At 44.9% G+C, this 19,055-nt stretch overlaps 1 protein-coding gene across 1 annotated transcript; it reads left to right on the forward strand.

Annotated features, from left to right (window-relative positions):
* The first annotated feature begins 2,526 nt into the window (after positions 1-2,526).
* On the forward strand, positions 2,527-17,609 carry COPS7B (COP9 signalosome subunit 7B). Its single transcript, XM_067561126.1, has 7 exons — positions 2,527-2,702; positions 6,047-6,223; positions 7,514-7,589; positions 11,833-11,921; positions 12,514-12,716; positions 14,295-14,400; positions 16,265-17,609. Exons 2-7 carry the CDS (start codon positions 6,062-6,064, stop codon positions 16,421-16,423), a joined length of 795 nt encoding a protein of 264 aa, XP_067417227.1. The 5' UTR covers positions 2,527-2,702; positions 6,047-6,061; the 3' UTR covers positions 16,424-17,609.
* Positions 17,610-19,055: the final 1,446 nt, after the last annotated feature.

Genomic DNA, 19,055 nt, shown 5'->3' on the forward strand with positions numbered 1-19,055 from the left:
GCATGCCTCAGTTTCTGGGTGCCCAACTTGAGATACCTTGGCTCAATGGTAGCTAGGCAGCTAATTCCCATTTGACTGGGCCCTTATGTCTGATTTTCATAGGTGCTGAGGACTTCACTAGGAGTTGTGAGTCCTGAAAATCAGGCACAATGTGTCTCGGAAAAACTGAGGCACACAAAATTAGTGAAAACTTCAGAAAATTTAGTTTCACATCTCTGTTGTGCAGGAGATGGACTGGATGACCATAAAGTCTCTTCTAGTACTAGTGATTTGGGGAATTAAGGGATGATGCTAAGGCTGGTAGCCTAAAAATAGTCTTGTACCAAAATTTTGAATTGACAAACACTTTATCATTATACTGTACTTTGGCTCTGCCTGTCTGCTCAACTTTGGACAAGGTTATTGCAAAATACAAAAATCCTACTTTGGGAGGGTGACAGAGACCATTTCAATGCCCTCTCCTAAATGAGGATACAGGCTGGTGTAATGTGCAGTCGTGTGCCAGCAAAGATATGCAGCAATTTGAATTGTCATTGGTAGGCTATCCAGCAGAGTAGCTGCTATTTTATCCAGCCCACATTTTGGTGAACTGAGAGATTGATTACTTGAGATCATGACAGGACAAGTTTGAACATTTTCAGAGCCCCAAGATACCAGAGAAGGGATTGGGCTATGAGTTACTTCCCCCTGCAGTCTCACAGTGGGGAGACTAAACTGGTTCATGACCTATCAGTACTTGCCCCTCTTACCATAGATGTGATTACATGCATTACTGCCCCGCAGATCAGCCCTGGATAAAGAGATCAATTGTGTAGGTAAATGCCCCTCCCCTTTAAAGTAGAGTAGTTTATTTTGAAGTTAACCTCCACTCTGAAATGAAAAATGTTCTGCTGTCTATGGTTAGTCTCTTGGGAGCTGTATATTCTGTGACCCTCACTCATTCTTCCTGAGGCAGAGAGAATTGGGTCTGTGGACTCACACAATCAAATTCACTGCCAGCATAAGCAGGCACAACTCCAAGGGTTTCAGAAGAGTTGCACCTGCTTTTGCCAGCAGATAATGTAACTTATAGTTCTCATCCTGCCTGTGAAGGATGAAGATGTCTTGTCTCATTGCAATTCAACCCCTAGCCTCTCTGGTATTTTTAGCTTTGTGTGATCCTCTGTGTTTTCTTTTCTCTCTAGTTTTGCAGCGATTAATGAGGGGATGGGAACAGAACTTTCACTGCTGCTGTGCAAAGCAGGAAGTCTGGCCTGAGTGTCATCGTTTGCACCCTCCCCTGGCTCTCCTGCATTCTTCACAACATGGTGGACTTGTGCAGAAGGGAGGACATAGGAGATAATGCAGATGAACAGTCAGAGCCAGCCCACTTAGGTGTGCAGCAGCCTTAAACAGATCATAGAATCATAGACGACAGGCCCTGAAAGCGCAGACATTTGATATAACATGTTATTTCCCTAAGAAGATTTCCACTCAGCATCTTGTGGGCAGCCAGAAGGTGGCAGGGAAAAATCGGAGATCAATGTAGCTCAAACCTCAGAGGATTACAGCATCCTCACCTGCCCTTTTTAAGTCAACACACCCCCTGGGATCAGACCTGCCCAACACCCACCTCAGTTTCTAACCCACATTGACCCCTGATCTACACCTTGGCCAATAATAATCTGATTTTCAGACCCACGGGCCCTACACCTATGCTGACCTCTGACCTTAGCCCCAGTTCGGGGTTGCCACCATGGAGATACAAAAAGCTGTGTATAACCCCTGGTATGTGTGTATACTGTGTATAACCCCAGGTGTGTCTGTATAACCCCAGGTATGTGTGTATAACTGTGTATAACCCCAGGTGTGTCTGTATAACCCCAGGTGTGTGTGTATAACTGTGTATAACCCCAGGTGTGTCTGTATAACCCCAGATATGTGCGTATAACCCCAGGTGTGTGTGTATAACTGTGTATAACCCCAGGTGTGTGTGTATAACCCCAGGTATGTGTGTATAACTGTGTATAACCCCAGGTGTGTGTGTATAACCCCAGGTGTGTGTGTATAACTGTGTATAACCCCAGATATGTGCGTATAACCCCAGGTGTGTGTGTGTGTATAACAGGTATGTGTGTATAACCCCAGGTGTGTCTGTATAACCCCAGGTATGTGTGTATAACTGTGTATAACCCCAGGTGTGTGTGTATAACCCCAGGTGTGTGTGTATAACTGTGTATGTGCGTATAACCCCAGGTGTGTGTGTATAACTGTGTGTAACCCCAGGTGTGTGCGTATAACCCCAGGTGTGTGTGTATAACTGTGTGTAACCCCAGGATGATTCCGAGCCCACAAAAGTGGGCAGGTGGAGGTGTGTCCTGAGCACCCTGCCACATTTCCCAGGAGGGCTGATCCTGGGGAAGGCTGGACGGGGGCAGCCCTAGACCCGCCTGACCTCTGCCCTCCCCAGGCGATGGCCAAGAACCCGCAGGTGTCTGACCCCCACATGACCTCTGCCCTTAGCCCCAGCCTGACCCCTGCCAGGCCCCCCTGGTCCCCTGACCCAGCCCCGGGCCCTGCCGGCCGGGCGGAACGCGGCGCGCGGGCGGCGGGGGCCGGGGGAAGGAGCCGAGCGCAGGACACGCCGGCGCCGCTGTCATGGCGGCCTGAGGAGCAGCGGGGGAGGCGCCGGCAGGCGGACGGGAGGCGGCGGGAGCAGGCAGGTGAGTCCCCCCCCCCAGCCCGCAGCGGTCTCGGAGCGCCGCCGGGTCCCTGCCTGCGCTCCTCTTCCCCGCACCGCCGCTCTGCGGGCCGCGTCGCCCCGCCCCGGGGACCCCCATGGCTACCGGGTTCTCCCGGCTCCGGGCCCCCGATGCTCTCCGAGGGGCACGAGGCCTCCCCAGCCACCCCTCCCCGCAGCTCCCCTGGCCTGGGCCCCCGTCGCCCCCCATGGACCCTCCCTTCTCTGAGCCGCCCCCCGGCGGGAAGGGGACTCCCTGGCTGGGCTCCCCTGGACCCTTCCCTCAGCTCCCCGGGGGGGGGGGAGAGTGTCCCCGAATAGCCCCCCATGGATCGCTGGGCTCTTCGTCGTCCCTTTCGTCTCCAGCTACATGAGGGGTGGGGAGAGGGTCTCTGTCTTGTCCCCCCCCCATCACCTCCCCACCCCTCCCCTCTCTACCGCTTTGGTGGAGCAGCCAGGGTTAATGGGTTCCCGTGTAAACGGGTTACCTTCGGCGGAAGGTGCATTCACCAGTTCTTGGGGGGGTGAATTGGTTGCTTTGTCTGACTGTAACTTGTATGTAACGTGAGCCCTCCTTTAATATTTATGCCTCCTGTGCAGTGGGAGGTTTTCCATCTCCAGGACTCCTTATTTTCCTTGCAGCCCTTTGCCAGTTTGAATTAGTTCTTGCCTGTGTGATCTAAACACATGGGCATTTGCAGAGACCTCTCTGATGCTCCTCCTGTTGGTGGCAAATAGTTCTACATAGAAGATGCATAATACATCCATTCAGCCTTAACCCTTTTTGTGCTGAGTGGCCTGCCTTCTACATCCAGAAAACCTCCGGCTTCCTCCCTTGCGCGCACACTGACCTCCAGGCCATCTAGATGCTCTGATCTTTGAGTAGTAGGTAGGATAGTATCTTGCTGTGGGAAACTGGCACATTCTTCTTACCTTCGCTGCTGAGGGTCAGTTTGGCTTGACCCTCCCTGAGGACTTGTGGAGAGAGGAAAGCCAGGCAGTGAGTACTGTACCTGTGTCTCTGAAGTGGGCAAACATGAATGGTTTTGTACTGGAAAGATAAAAATGTACCTGAAATGTGAAGTTTGACAAACAAGCTGGAACAATCCTGTTATGCGCCAGCCTAGACACACTGTGAACAAATGAAATGTGATTATGAGACAAATGCTACAGAGCACTTGCCAGGCTCATTTAAACTGAAAAACAAAACCTAGCTACGGTCTCAGTTTTTAGAAAACTCCATCAAGCAGAAGAAGAAATAATGAATGATTTCCCCATCTGGCCACTCATGCCAGGTGTACCTTTTGCTTCTGTGCTACCATTCTGCTCCTAGGGATGGCACTTCAGGAAGAGTGTTTACGTAACTCGCTGTATGGAACAGTGCAATCTGGAGTGTAGATGGCCAAACAGAGCCAAAGAAAGAATCCAGCAAAATGGGTAAATGTCAAATGATCAGTTTCTTCTAGGAAGATAGGCCCATTGGCTAAGGTATGGAATTGAGTCAGAAGACCTGGGTTCTGTTTCCATTGGTCACTGATTCATTATGTTCTTGGGTAAACTATTTCACCTTTGAGTCTGTTTGCCCATCTGTAAAATGTGGATTTATAATGCTTACCTAGTCTTGAAAAGCACTTTGAGAGCTACGGATGAAAGTAAATCTGCTTTGATACTAACAAATAACATCATAACTTTGCACTTATCTACATGAGTTCAAAGTTGTTATGCTGTTTCATAGGTCACCCAAAAAATAAGGTGGAGGAAGGGAGCGTTTCATATAGGGCAGCCATAATTTCATGCTTCAGTTTGTGATGCTGGTTGTTCTTTGATAAATTTCTTAAAATATTTCTTTAATCTATGCAGCAATCACTTTTCATCAGACTAAAAAATATCTATCTAGTCTCAATCTGTTAGCTCCAAATGACATCTGGGAGCCAGAAAGTAAGACTGTCACCTGTGATTTTAAAACTAAGAAGTGGAGACTGCAAATTTTCACAATAGAACCAGGAAAACCGTAATCTGTCACAATCTTGTACAACACATTCAGCATTTATATTGCCTTGGAGGATAGTCTTGTGCTTACGGCAAATGCCTGGCAGCCATGAAATCTGTATTTCATTCCCGGTTCTATCACACTCCCAATGTTACCTTGAATTAGTCACTTGACCGCTTTGTGCCTGTTTCCTTTTCTGTGAAAGCAGATAACAATACTGATTACCCCTTAGATGTGTTATGAGACACAGGGTATAACTATACTGAAATCACAGAGTGTGATGGCAGCTCAGGTAGACATACGTGAGCTAGCTTGGGAAGTGGAGTAGTAAAGCTGCAGCAGCCCATGCTTTAGTGTACCCTGGGTAATTACTAATGGGACTAAGACAGACACACAAGTTAACAAGATCTTAAAATTGTCACCAGAATATGTCTTTTGTAAATATGATATGAAAAAATCACATCCAATAGTGATTCAGGGCTTAGTAGATCAAGTTTGCCATAGCTTGCACATAACTTATAATTTACCACATTTATTATTTTCTGAACTTATCAGCTCGCACTGGATTTGATAGGTCAGAACCCAAATGATAATGCTCAGAGTGAAGATACATGTCAGATGTATTGGACCAGAATTGAAGACAAAGGCTTCCCTATATAAAAAAGGGTATTTTTTTTTTATCATCACGTAAGCCTTGTAATTAACATAAATCAGTTGAACTCTGCCCTGTTGGCAAAAATCAAGTACAGTAGCCAAGTAAGCTAGGGACAGCTTTTTGCTCCTGCCTCATTAACTGACAGGCATTCAGATACTATTGGGAAATAGGCTCGTATATTGCAAATGTAGGTGGATTACCTTTTTTTTTTTTTTTTTTTTTAATAAAGGGTTAGGTCAGTTGCTGTTTGGTTGCTGTGTAATGAGTTGTGAGGTGGAGGGAGTCTCAGCCAGTTCCTAGTAGACATCACAAAGCCCACCACCATAGTTGTCACCACTTGGCAGTCTCAACAGAATTGAAATCCTGAATTGGCCAGGGAATCTGAGCCCCTTTCCAAGTCCTAGAGGGTTCCTTCCAGGGCATAGGTCAGGCACGTTGGCAAGACAGTGTGCAGGAAGCTTTTAAAGCTATTGCCTGAGCTGTTGCTTCTCTAGGGATAAATAGGACTTTGGACTTGAGGGCTTAGTCCTGCACACTTCATTAGCATTGAATTATCATGAAAAACAAGGCAAAGTTTAATTGGGAATGTTCCCATCCTCACCAGACTTCCTGATCCACATCTAAGCAGCGCATTGCATAAAGATGGAAGAAAGAGTAATTAAAACCATTTCTTTTTTGACAGATTGAAAAATCTAGAATGGCAGGAGAACAGAAACCATCCTGTAATCTTCTTGAGCAGTTTATTTTATTAGCCAAAGGCACCAATGGATCAGCCCTGACTGCTCTTATAAACCAAGTGCTAGAGGCTCCTGGGGTTTATGTCTTCGGAGAGCTGTTGGAGTTAACAAATGTGCAAGAGGTAAGTTTCCATCTATATTTTCTTCTTTTCCTTCACTCCTGTTTTAGGGGATCTCTTAGGAATTTCCATTCACTTAGTAGACTAGATGGCAGAGTCTCCATCTCAGGGAAAGCTTGACATAAATTACCACAATTTCCCAATGCTTCTGTTATGCCTGGAGTCAGACTGACTGATTTATAGAGCATTGTGAGGACCTGGTATACATGAGGGCATCACTTTTGTCTTATGTATTTATTTGGATTTAAATAATAAAAAGATGCCTATGCAAGGCTCCAAGCATCCTAACTTGTAATTGTTAATACAATAACATTCCAACAACACTAAAATAATCATTTTAATCAAGAATTCAGCCAGACAACAGCAAAAAAACTTCCTTTCTACTCCTTTGTTATTCGTGGAAGCATACCTTTAGCCTTCTGCAAAAACCCTGTCACAGCATTATTTTGCAGCATGCGCAGAAGATCACCAAGTTTGGGCTATTTCAGACCAAAATGGGGAGTGAGTTCCAGACTGCCAGAGCCCTCATAGAGAACACTCTGCTAGCAGCTTCCTGTCTCTTACAATGAGTAGGATCTAGCTCACACACCTCTGCTGACTACAGTTATGGCAGTATGGCATACAGGAAGCTCAGCTTTACAATTATACAATTAAATATGTCATCAACAATTTTTAGCATCAAGTTGTATGTTTGGTCCCCCCCCCCAGATTTTCATGTAGCAAATCATGTAGATTAGGAGAACTAAAATACCAACCCAGGCTAGTGTGACAGCTGTTGCTCTAGTGCGATATTTGCTTGTGAGAGGGAGTACAGAACGTTCAGAAGCAGACAATTTAAAATGGTCTAATCTCCTTTGCTTTGAGACTGTGGTTTTGCAGGTTAACTATCTCAGCTTCCCAGTCGCTAGCAAAGATTCTTAACCAACCAGCACCATAATCTGCTCCTCTGTCATGTGATAAGAACACAGCTGAATTCAAGGGGATGCTGTCTTCATTTCATCTCTTAACATGTTGCATAAAGCAGTTGACCATATAAATTAAACTCAAGTTCTAGTAATACATGGAATTGGCTGTATCATCCCAATTCTAAACTACTGAAATGTAGTGCTGATTTTATGACTTTGGAAAGGGTCCAGTCCTCTGACAACTGAAAATAGCTCTTCTTTCATGTATTTTTTAGACGTTGCGTATTATGTATGGAATTAAAACCAACACTCAGGAGAAGCTGCACATCAATATCATATTGGCCTTTATTGCTTTACATAAGATTTTTTTTGCTTCCCTCCTCTCCAGCTTGCTGAAGGGCCTAATGCTGCTTATTTCCAGTTGCTGAATCTGTTTGCCTACGGAACGTACCCAGATTACGTAGGTAAGAAATTTCTGGGTTCTTAGAGCATTTGCTAAATGCAAAGATTGAATTGGTTGAGTAGGGGTAATGCAGTCTCTTCAGAACTCAATTGAGCAGCTCCTCATTTCTCAGGGCAGGCAGCTCAAGGTAGCTGACTTACCCAAGTGTGTGATGTCTCTGTGAATGTGGCAGGTTGAAAGGATCTAAAAGAAAAATTCTGTCTGGAGCAGGCTTTCTGGATGAGAAATCTTTTTTCTTCTGACCATGGAAGAAGAGCAATAGCCAGACTGTTAAATGCTAGTCTAGACGATTAGAGTGGGTATTTTACTAACCTCTCTTGGGTTGAGTCACTGACATGAATTGACTTGCAGCAGTATTCACAATCTCCTCCTAAAGTTCAAAAGACACTTCTTCTGCAGAGGACAAATTCTCAATCTCTTTTGAAATTAGAATTATACCAATTAGAGAATCTCCTCTTTTAGGGGTTTGTAACCTAGTCTTTAAAATCCGTTCTGAATTGAAACTTGGTAAACAAGGTTTGTATCACATTCTCCCTTCACACTAAAGGGCACAACTCTCAGATGCACATGCAGTTGTGTACTGAATGTGTGTGTGTGCACAAATACAGTATTTGCATGCATGCTTAGGCTGTTAGACAAATAGTCCATTTTTATGTGCAAAAGTCCAGTTTGAATGTGTAGTTGTGATAATTTTGCATGCCAGTTAGGCACACAATTGCACGTGCATTTCACACACAATTGCATATGCCTATCTTTGGAAACTGACCCCTCGCTATCTGTTTAAATAAAAGCACTGCATCTACCAATGAGTTCATAGAAGTGTATAATTATCAATGTCACAATTGGACTGGGTTGAGTTGCTTTTCTCCACTTGAATGTCTTAAACAAACATAATTGTTTGGGAGATATTTGGCAGAAACTAAAACTGTGCGGTAGTCTAGGCTTCGCTGCACTTTTGGAATACTAAGAAACTAGATACAAAAGGAAGAATCTCAAAAAGGAACAGCTTTTGAAGTCAGCCTTAAAACAGGCCAGAGAATCTTCTTGCTTGGGGACCATTGGCTGTACTCAAGGAGGATATCATGCGAAAGCCCATCTTGCTCCTAGGCGTCTATAACCTCTTCATGTGGTAAAACAAGTGAAGACGTGTCCACCAGGATGTCACCTTGGTAATAACCACTTGTATAAAATCTCAAAGACAGCACATCTGAATCAGGATAGGTCTCTATATGAAGGTGCATTCCAAGCTTGCTGTGCCTTTTGTGCTTATACTTCAATTCTGATGCAGTGCAGTACGGTACTTAAAATTTGTGAGCAGCAGCCTCAATCCAGAGTATTACAGTGCTTTACAAATAATTCTGTTTAGTATGTCACTGATGCCCATTACAGTTGTATCTGAGCATTTCTGTTGTAAAATCTGGAGAACAGATTTAAGAATATGTATTGGGGTGAAAGTTCCAGCACAAGCTTCATTAATTCTTTGCAGTCTGAGGGTGTCTAGGATGTGAGCAGTTAGAGGACCTGTCTACTCTGCATGGGTGTTAGATCCCAGGGCATGATTTGTAAGAGTAGGGATTTTTACTAATATCCTTGACTTAAGCTTTCTCTTCCCACGTGCAGTGTGCCGTGCATTAACCTAGCACCCTTCACCATACAGCACTACCTAAATGTACAGTTCATAAGAATGGCCATACTGGGTTCATCTAGCTCAGTATTCTGTCTTCCAACAGTGGCCGGTGCCAGAAGTTTCAGAAGGAATGAACGGAACAGGGCAATTATCAAGTGATCCATCCCCTGTCGTCCAGTCCCAGCATCTGGCAGTCAGAGGTTTAGGGACTCCCAGAGCATAGAGTTGCATCCATGACCATGTTGGCTAATAGCCATTGATGGACCTAACCTCCATGAACTTATCTAGTTCTTTTTTTAACCCAGTTATAGTTTTGGCCTTCACAACATCCACTGGCAGCAAGTTCCACAGGTTGACTGTGCATTGTGTGAAGAACCACCTCATGTTTGTTTTAAACCTGCTATCTATTAATTTAATCGGATGACCCCTTATTCTTGTATTATGTGAAGGAGTAAATAACACATCCTTATTCACTTTGTCCACATCTTTCACTATTTCATAAACTTCTGTCATAGCCTCCTCAGTCATCTCTTTTCTCAGCTGAACAGTCCATCTTTTAAATCTCTTCTCATATGGAAGTTGTTCCATATCCGTAATCATTTTGGTCGCCTCTTTCTGTACTTTCTCCAATTCTAATATATCTTTTGTGAGATGAGGTGACCAGAACTGCATGCAGAATTCAAGGTGCGGACATACCATGGATTTATAAAGTGGAATTAAATTTTCTGTCGTCTTATCTATCCCTTTCCTAATGGTTCCTAACATTGTTAGCTTTTTTGACTGCCATTTTATGTTGGGAGATATTGTGGCTAGTTCTCTGAAAATGACTCCACGATCTTTCTTGAGTGGTAACAGCTAATTTAGACTCCATCATTTTGTATATATAGTTGGGATTATTTATTCCAGTGTGCATTGTTTTGCACCTATCAACATTGAATTTCATCTGCCATTTTCTTGCCCAGTCACCCAGTTTTGTGAGACCCTTTTGTAACTCTTTGCGGTCAATTTTGTACTTAACTATCTTGAATAATTTTGTATTGTCTGAAAACTTGGCCACCTCACTGCTTATCCCTTTTTCTAGATAATTTATAAATACTTTGAACAGCACTGGGACCAGTGCAGATCCTTGGGGGACTCTGCTTTTTATATCTCTCCACCGTGAAAACTGATGATTTATTCCAATCCTTTGTTTCCTATCTTTTAATAAGTTACTGATCCATGAGAGGACTTTTCATCTTATCCCATGACTGCTTACTTTGCTTAAGAGTGTTTGATGAGGGACCTTGTCAATGGCTTTCTGAAAGTCCAAGTATACTATATCCTCTGGATCACTCTTGTTTACATGTTTGTTGACCCCCTCAAAGAATTCTAATCGATTGATGAGGCATGATTTCCCTTTACAAAAGCTGTGTTGACTCTTCCCCAACATACTGTGTTTATTTATGAGTCTGATAATTCAGTTCTTTACTAAGGCTTCAACCAATTTGCCTGGTACTGAAGTTAGGCTTACCAGCCTGTAATTGCCAGGATGTCGTTTTGTCTCTGACTGCCTCTTTTACTCTGTTTAGCTATGCTGGCATTTTTTTTTGTCCTTTTACTGTTTTGTTTTTTTTATTGGGGATATACATATCGTTTGAGCTTCCAGTATGGTGTTTTTAAGACGTTTCCATGCAGCTTGCAGGCATTTCACTCTTGTGACTGTTCCTTTTAATTTCCATTTAACTAGCCGCTTCATTTTTGTGTAGCTCCCCTTTTTGAAGCTAAAAGCTACTGTGGTGGGCTTCTTTGATATTTTCCTCCCTACAAGCATGTTAAATTGAATTACATTATGGTCGTTTGCACAGTGCTTCATGAACTGTTCAATCCTTTGGGCTGGAAGGTGCTACTGAAAAGTAAGATAGTATCAGAAAGATTAATCACCTGCCAAAAAAGGTTGGGAGGGGACAGAGAAGGCCAAAATAGAAAGAATTGAGTGAATGGGTAAAATGGATTCCATATTGTCCAGATTAACCTTAATGTCACTGAAATACTAACTCTTTCATTAACACTCACATTCCAAAGAGCTCCTTTGCTTTTCAAAGCAGCCAGCCTCCCTTCTGTTTGTAAGTACTCTGGAGGCATGTGGATACTGCAGTGATAGGAAGACCATAAAAGTATCTAGATTAATAATTTCTTTTCTCTCCATGAACCTGATGTTTGACACTTTCATCCATGGTTCCCAAAGCACTTCAGAGAAGTAAGAAGCATCCTCGTTTTACAGCTGGTGAAACCAAATTCCAAGGTTTTTTATTAGCATGAGCTCACTGAAAGAGGACAGATAGTTTGGTCCTGGAAACAAAGTATTAACCATATGTCTTGGCAGGATTATGTTCTAATTCCAAAACCAGAACCACAAAAGAACAGAACGGTTAATAACTGACTTTCTTTTTAATTCTGCCTATTTTTCCTTGGGTGTGGTCCATCTGTTACCTGTAGCAGCACTGCCTCCTCATTAGCACCCCCTCGTAACTGGAAGTGTTCGGGGGGCAACTCAGAGTAAGACTTTAATCTGAAGGTTTTGTTTAATTCTTGAAGGAAAATCCGTAACTTTGTTCTCAATTTTTTTTGCATTGAACAGCAAACAAGGATAACCTGCCAGAGTTAACAGGGGCCCAGAAGAACAAGCTGAAACACTTAACTATTGTAAGCTTGGCTGCCAGAATGAAGGTAAAATCCAGAAATCTTGGCTCTAGAAATGCCAGCCATTTCTGCAAGTGGCATCCAAGAATAGTACTTGGGTTTGTGTTAGGCTGCATGTGTGCTCTGGAAAACCTGTGACTAGAAAAGTACCTGCAATGTACAGTGTGCTCCCCTGTATTCATGGGACTCAGTAACTTACAGTGGAAATCCAAGGGTAAGAGCTTGGAATGGCTGGACAGCTCTGTAAAGAGTGAGAAATGGGCATCCTGGAAGGAGAAATCAGATTGGCTAAAGGAGGCGGGACCCGCCAGCCCATCTGCCCCTCTTGAAAATCTCTGTCAGTTCTGGTTGGGAATTGACTATTTTACTTTCCACAACGCTGCCACCCTCACCCACCCTCCAAAACTTAATGTAATAAGGGCTTACAGGAATGTTGAATGTGTGATGTAACCTAATAACAACGGCTTCCTTTGACACACTCACTCACTGTTTACCTGTGGGATTTGGACAATAAATGTTTGTTTGATTGCAAGTTTCTACTAACGCCACTTCCAGACTATGCTCAACTTTCCATTTGGGTCCATGAGTGACAGTTTGCTCTTGGATTTCCTGTTTCTAGTGCATTCCTTACTCTGTGTTGCTCAAAGACCTGGACATGAGGAATCTGAGGGAGCTGGAAGATCTAATCATTGAAGCTGTGTATACAGACATTATTCAGGGGAAACTGGATCAGCGCAACCAGGTGCTGGAGGTGGATTTCTGCATCGGCAGAGACATTCAGAAGAAGGACATCAGTAATATTGTTAAAACACTCCAAGAATGGTGAGGCAGGATGCTCCTCCATTTGCTTTTTAAGAATGTCTCAAAGGAAATAGCTCACCCTGGCTTTGTTTTCTGAATCTGTAAGAATCAAGTGTTAGCTTAGTTTCATCATATTCCATTCATTAACACTCTTAGACCATGAAATGTCTCTTGGAGAAGAGCCTCTCTGGGACAAAACCCCTGACGCCCTCTCCAGTATTTTATACCGACGCTGTCGTAGTAGTACATCAAATTGTACTAGTGGCTTGAGATTCTGAAGTTACCTCACTTCTTACCTTAGTTACCTCTGCTCTTTGCTTTAGGGCCTCTCCTACAATCGTGCCAAATTGACATCATGGTCTCACACTAGAGACAGACATCTTGTAGAATGACACCTTCTTCCTCCTACCATATTCAATTTGCTGCTGATCCAAGACAGATTTGTCCGCTAACTCTCTGGTGATGAGAATTACTCAGGCAAATCCTACCAAACTGTATCTCAGAGTCACAGTACTTTAAACTTCACCTCTGAAGTGTTTCAGATATCTCTGTAGGCCTTCCTTCCTTGCTGGAGATGAAGCCGACCTCGTGCTTTTGGTTGAGACCATCTTGTTCTAGTTACTCTAGTGTATTTTTTATCAAGTTGTCAGGAAACTGCCTTTCGATTCTTCCTGTAGGATTCCTTCATTACCCAAAGGAATTGCCACTTTTCTAGGCCACAGGGATTGTGACTGATTCCCAGTTGACTATGTAATATAATCATTGCCTAGTTGCTATGGATGCATCAGAAATAACAAAGATTAAGTTGCTGTGTAAGTGTGGTAACCTGGGTTGGATTTGCTCTTTTCCCTTCTCCACTCCTGCTTCCCCCCCACTCCAAGGAAGAAGTGCGGCAGCTTTTTGGCTCATATTACATTGCTTGGTGTGTAACTCTGAGCCCACTTCAGATCCCTTTTCATTCCTTCCCACTGTGAATGGCAGTTGAAACCTTCGTTGAGTGAAGGAGTATTCATGTCACTGTGCTTGTTTATTTCTTAGAGGGACCTTGTTGTTGTGACTTTTATTTTTTGGGTAGTTTTAAAAAAAATCAGTTTCTGATAGATCCCTTTTAAGTTGCAATTCCTGGCCTTTTAAAAAGGTTTGAATGTGTTTTTTGGTTTCTCTGTGGTGAATCTAATAGGATCTAATAGAGCAACTCCACCAGACATGCTGAGACCAGCCCCGCTTCCTCTCTGTTCACATACCTGTCTGCTGCCTCTTTTTGTTTCAGCTTTGGCTTTGCTGCTCCTGTTACTGGCAAATGTCTTCTTACAGGGCTCAAGGAAGTGTGTGCATAAGAGCTCCTTCTAGACTGGCCATCAACAAAGCAGTGAAACTGAGTAGATGCAAACTGCAGTGAAACACAAAGTAAACACGCTGAAACAGTGGGAAAAAACATCTTTTCCCGCTAAATTCTTTCAGCTCTAATCATCTTATGTATCTTGCTGATGTAAATATAAGCCCCCAGATAGAAATGTTTTTTGGTTGTTTTTTTTTTCAAATTGAGTGTCCCTTTCAACGTGTCCAACATTGAACGCACAAGTGTTGTTACATTTTCAGGTGCGATGGGTGTGAAGCGGTTCTGTTAGGAATCGAACAGCAAGTGCTTAGAGCTAACCAGTACAAAGAGAACCACAACCGAACTCAGCAGCAGGTAGAGACAGAGGTAGGTGTAGAATCACTCCTGTCCAGCCCGGTTGATGAGCATGTCACACACACCTTCAAGTTTCTCTTGGTGAATTTCTGTGCTTACTGAAGTGAGAAACTAAAGGGCCTGGCTAGCCCACAGTGTGAGCAGGGGCCTTGTAATCTTTCCTTGCACAACAGAGCCAATGTCCCTCAGTCCTTACTTTGCTGCACTCCCCGCTGTTCAATCCAGGGCTTCTTCTAGGTGGACACTAACAATCATGCCAAACGGGTGTGCTGGTCTTGTGTAACAGCCTCTAGGAAAGAACTCTCATTCCCCCTCTCCCCTACCCTATTCACTTCACTGATGAGCAAAGCCACATTTGACCACTGACCTTCTGATGAGAGGCTTTCTGAGTCTTCCTTTGTAAACTTGCTTGGCGCTCCTGCGTTGATTTGTTAGGAAACCAATTTTTAACACACAAAACGTGATGGAAATCTGATGTTTCTACAATTTTAGATTTCACAATAATGAAAATCCAAAAGGAATACGAAAAAATAGTTAATTTATTGTAAACCTAGGAATGTCGTTAAAAATCTCTCCTTAGCCATCCCTCTGAATTCCATTGTACATGGGAAAAGTGTGTTACATTCTTTCCTAAGCAACCCTAAATTGTCGCTGTAAAAAGTGCTTTTGAAAACTGCTTCTATCGCTGAGAGCACCTCATTTGTTAACCTTGCCAATGTGGGCAGCCCCTAGGTTTCCAAAAACGGCTAGTGCTTTTGGATACCCAATCTGAACTCCTTTAGTAGAGGTGGTTGTTCACGACACCAGTCCTCAACAGTTTCTGGAAATGGTCCTTTTAAAGTGTGACGTTGAATACCCCCAAAATCACGTTTTGAAAATTTGAGCCAAAATGTGTTTTCCCCTATTGCTGTAATGTCCACAGATGGTCAACAGAGGGCAGCATAAGCACACAAGTTGTAGTCTTTGATTGTCTTCGCTTGTGAGCGCAAATCTGGATCCACAAAACTGCAAAGGTGAGAATAGCCCTCCTGAGACTCTAGTTCGAGGTTTATTCCTTGCAGCCTTCTGCGTCCCGGCAGGTTCACGCTGGCCTTTATACGCTGCTTATACTGAGTGATTTGATGGTGCCCATTACACATTCGGTTTGTCATGTGTTTCTGGTCCTAGGGAGTGGACTCCTGACTCCCGTGCTCATTTTGGCTGCTTTTTCTTGTCAGTTCCCTAATTCCACCCCCTTCCCCCCACCCCGAGTTCCAGCGTTTGGAGGTGAGGTGTCGTGCAGAAAGCACTTCCTGTTTGTTGCCAGGTGCATAGGGACCATACCACTACTTGCTTGCTTGTCGAACTCGCCCCATGTAGTCTCCATTCCTACCTTCGAGGGGATTTGTGGATCAGCTGGCTGATTGGCCCAAAGCATTTTCCCTTCCCTTCGTTCTGAAGAGCTGTTCTAGCTGTGGCTTTTTTTCCTCCCCGCATATCCCAGGCACTCCCCGTCAGTAAACAGACACTTAAGGCATACAGACTGGTGAAATGGCTGTCTCCTGCAGTCAGGCAGTGAAAAGTTTTCTTGCTAACCTGTAGGTTGCCACTGTGCTATTCCCAGTGTCTAGTGATAGATACCTGCAGCCCCCAATTGCCTCCAAACCAAATCTAACATGGAGTATTACCAGATCAGGTCATCAACAACTTGTTAATGCCGACACGTAATAAACTCCAGTCTAGAGGGTTTGATGTGTGTCCACTGGGAGATTTGTATCTGATGATGAGTTACTTTTTGAACTCAAGGGCGTTTCCATTCCATGCTTATGAAGGGCCTTCCTCTCTGCTGCAGGGGGTGGAAGAGGCGAGTGCTGATTTGCTGTCTCTTGTCGCCCAGGTCACAAACATAAAGAAAACGTTAAAAGCCACAGCCTCGTCGTCGGCACAAGAGATGGAACAGCAGCTGGTAGAGCGAGAGTGCCCTTCACATGCAGAGCAAAGGCAGCCCACAAAAAAGATGTCCAAAGTCAAAGGGCTGGTCTCCAGCCGTCACTAGAACACGCCATGGAGACGTCATTCAGCCGTGAATGACGCCGGAAGGAGCAACAAAGGCCCTGTGTCTCCTTTTCAGTGGGTTCTGGGCCAGTCCTGTTTGAATACAGCCCCAAACTGGCAGTGCCTGGCTCAGCTACAGTGTGCAAATCTCATTCACAGCCACAATGTCACCTGTTCTCCTAAGCCTTTAAAGAGGAACTTTCAGCCAGGGAGAATTACCACAAGGGGCAAAAAACCTGCCACTCAAGGTCAATAGAATCTGTTGAAGGTTTTACTCCCTCCCAGCCAGCCTTCCTGTGCGGCGTCCTGCAAGACGGTTGCTATTTTGATTGAGAGCTCAAGACAACTTCTTCCATGGCAACCAACTGAATCCCGAGATCGGGACTTAGCTGTCGAAGCCAGGCTGGGAGAGAGGAAGCTACCAACACAGATCTCCCCAATCCCAAAGGGAATGCAAAAAATGACTCGCCCAGGAGCTGCTCTACATTGAAATCTTCAGGCCCCCTGTCTTTTCAAGCAGGGTGAAATTCACACACTACCTCGCTTTGTGAAGGTGAGATCTAGTGCTGGGCTGTGTTTACTAACCTTCTGTTTACTGCCCTTACTAAGCCTATTAATCTGCCGCTGGTTTAAAGAACTAGTCTACAGCTGTGAGGCTTCAGCACGCTGCTAGCTCTCTGGAGCTTTCCGCATTACAGGTGGCTGGGGACTCATTGGAAGTCGTGTTCCTTCTAAATGTGTCTGCGTCCTCTCAGGGCTGCTTGTGAATTGTTCCCCTCTTGAAATCTTTAAAGCTTAACACCTTAAATCTTCCTTGGAGAGGATAATTGGTGTGAAGAGGAGCCGCTGTGGCTTGGCGGCACGCCAGCGGCCCAGAACCCGCTGACAGGTGTGGCAGTGGCCTTCCCTTGCTGAAGCGATGGACTTTACTAGCCTTTTGGAACTTGAACAGTTTCAGGTTGTATTTTACTTTTGTTTTTTTTTGTACATTGTTGTGATTCTAAAGCATTTCAGCCTTTGTTTTGTGTTTGATATTTGTTACAGACTAACTTCAGGGGACTCGCACCCAGTGGGGGAGGTTGGTGGTTTTGTTTTTTGTTTTTTAAGGGGAGGCAGGGTTGCCATCGAAACTGCAATTCACACGCAAAAGTGCATTTTGGAAAAAAATTAAATGCTGATTTAATGTAGGAGTCGAGTCTTGGCTTTGGAGCAGCCATGGGCAAGCACTGGCTAGGCTAGCGGGGCACTGCCATGACCCTCATGGCTGTATCTTCGGAGCACCTCGCTGACGCCTGACTTCATCTTCATGCATACCTGGGAGGCAGGGAGGTGTCCTCCCCATTTTACAGGTAGGAGCTGAGGCATAGAGAGATGCAGTGACTTGCCCAGCGTCATGCAAGTGGTCTGTGTTACAGCCAGGACCTGGACTCAGGACTCCTGAGTCTTTACCCCTTAACCACAGGACTGGGGGGGATCGAGGCTGGGCACACTCGGCTGTCACAATCCCACCCCTGAGCTCCTATCAGCTTGTCTGAGCACTGTTTCGCAGCCTGGCCCACCTCCATTTCAGTTTATGCACCCGAAGCAACTTCTGTACTGGGAAAGGCCGGTTGTAGGAGCAGAAGCTCATGTCTGCTGTGGAGGCCAAAGGGTGCTTTGGTACAAAAAGCAGCATTTCTGTGAGTAAGCTGACTTTTCCAGGGGAATGTAGGAGTGGGGCCCTGCTATAATTCAACCACCAGCAGCTTCAGTTGGTCTTGCATAGGTGTGTCCCGTGCAATGTACGCACCCTCTTATTGGTAGCTTGAATTCTTTGCTATCTGCACATCCCTGTTCTTTACCCCAGAGCATGTTATAGGGTTTGGCGTAAGTGTGCAGAAGTAAATGACCCTTCTCACTTATGTGACTGCCACTAAAGATGGAGACGGACGGACTATCTAAAATACCTTTAACCTGAAGTCGGAGGAACAGGACAACCTTCCCCCCACCCAGTTGCCTCTGGATTAGGTCCCTTGATTCCTGATGGTTTTCCTCTTCTGTGCCACCACCTCCTTCCCCTCCCCCGCCCCCAGACAAACTAAAAAGCCCAAGTGCTGGTGACAGATGCTGTATTGCAAGCCTAGGGCATGAAGTCGTCTCTGTGGCCTTTGAACGTATCCCTTCCCCGGGCAGCAGCTGTTCTAGCTTTTCCACGGTGCCTGACTAAACCTGCTTCATCTCTGCCATGCAGGGAGGAGCGTGTGAACTCCATGCACGCTCCCTCCTTGGCCTCTGCGGAGGCCAAGTCCGATTTTTTGGGGCGGGGGATTTGCACAGGTACTGACAACAGTTTGCAGTGGCCATGCCGGAGTTTACCTGGAACTGCTGTCAGTCATTTTACAAACCCTCCACCCCCAAAAAGACTGGCTATGAACTGCCATCCTCACCTGCTCTACTGCCGTCTCACATCTACCGCCCACCTTTTTGTGAGGGGGCAGGTTCAAGCCAACGGTCTTGAAATAGCCTTAAGTCTTCAGTAAGCAGTGGCATGCGGGATCCCCTGGGTGCAATCAACGTGCATTGGCCTCACTCACGTTCATTGCTTGTCTCGCCGGCTGTGTTATACTGAAGGGGAGCAGCCTCCGTCTGCTGAA

This window comes from Emydura macquarii, unplaced genomic scaffold (assembly GCF_026122565.2).
Source record: "Emydura macquarii macquarii isolate MOO-44397 ecotype Brisbane River unplaced genomic scaffold, CSIRO-AGI_Emac_v2 contig_2365, whole genome shotgun sequence".
Lineage (NCBI taxonomy): Eukaryota > Metazoa > Chordata > Testudines > Chelidae > Emydura > Emydura macquarii.

Bases quoted from the DNA above. Each gene is read 5' to 3' on its own strand.
- COPS7B (XM_067561126.1), top strand. From the start codon at position 6,062: ATGGCAGGAGAACAGAAACCATCCTGTAATCTTCTTGAGCAGTTTATT. The intron at 7,590-11,832 runs GTAAGAAATTTC...TGCATTGAACAG, and splicing joins AACGTACCCAGATTACGTAG to CAAACAAGGATAACCTGCCA. The intron at 12,717-14,294 runs GTGAGGCAGGAT...TTACATTTTCAG, and splicing joins GTTAAAACACTCCAAGAATG to GTGCGATGGGTGTGAAGCGG.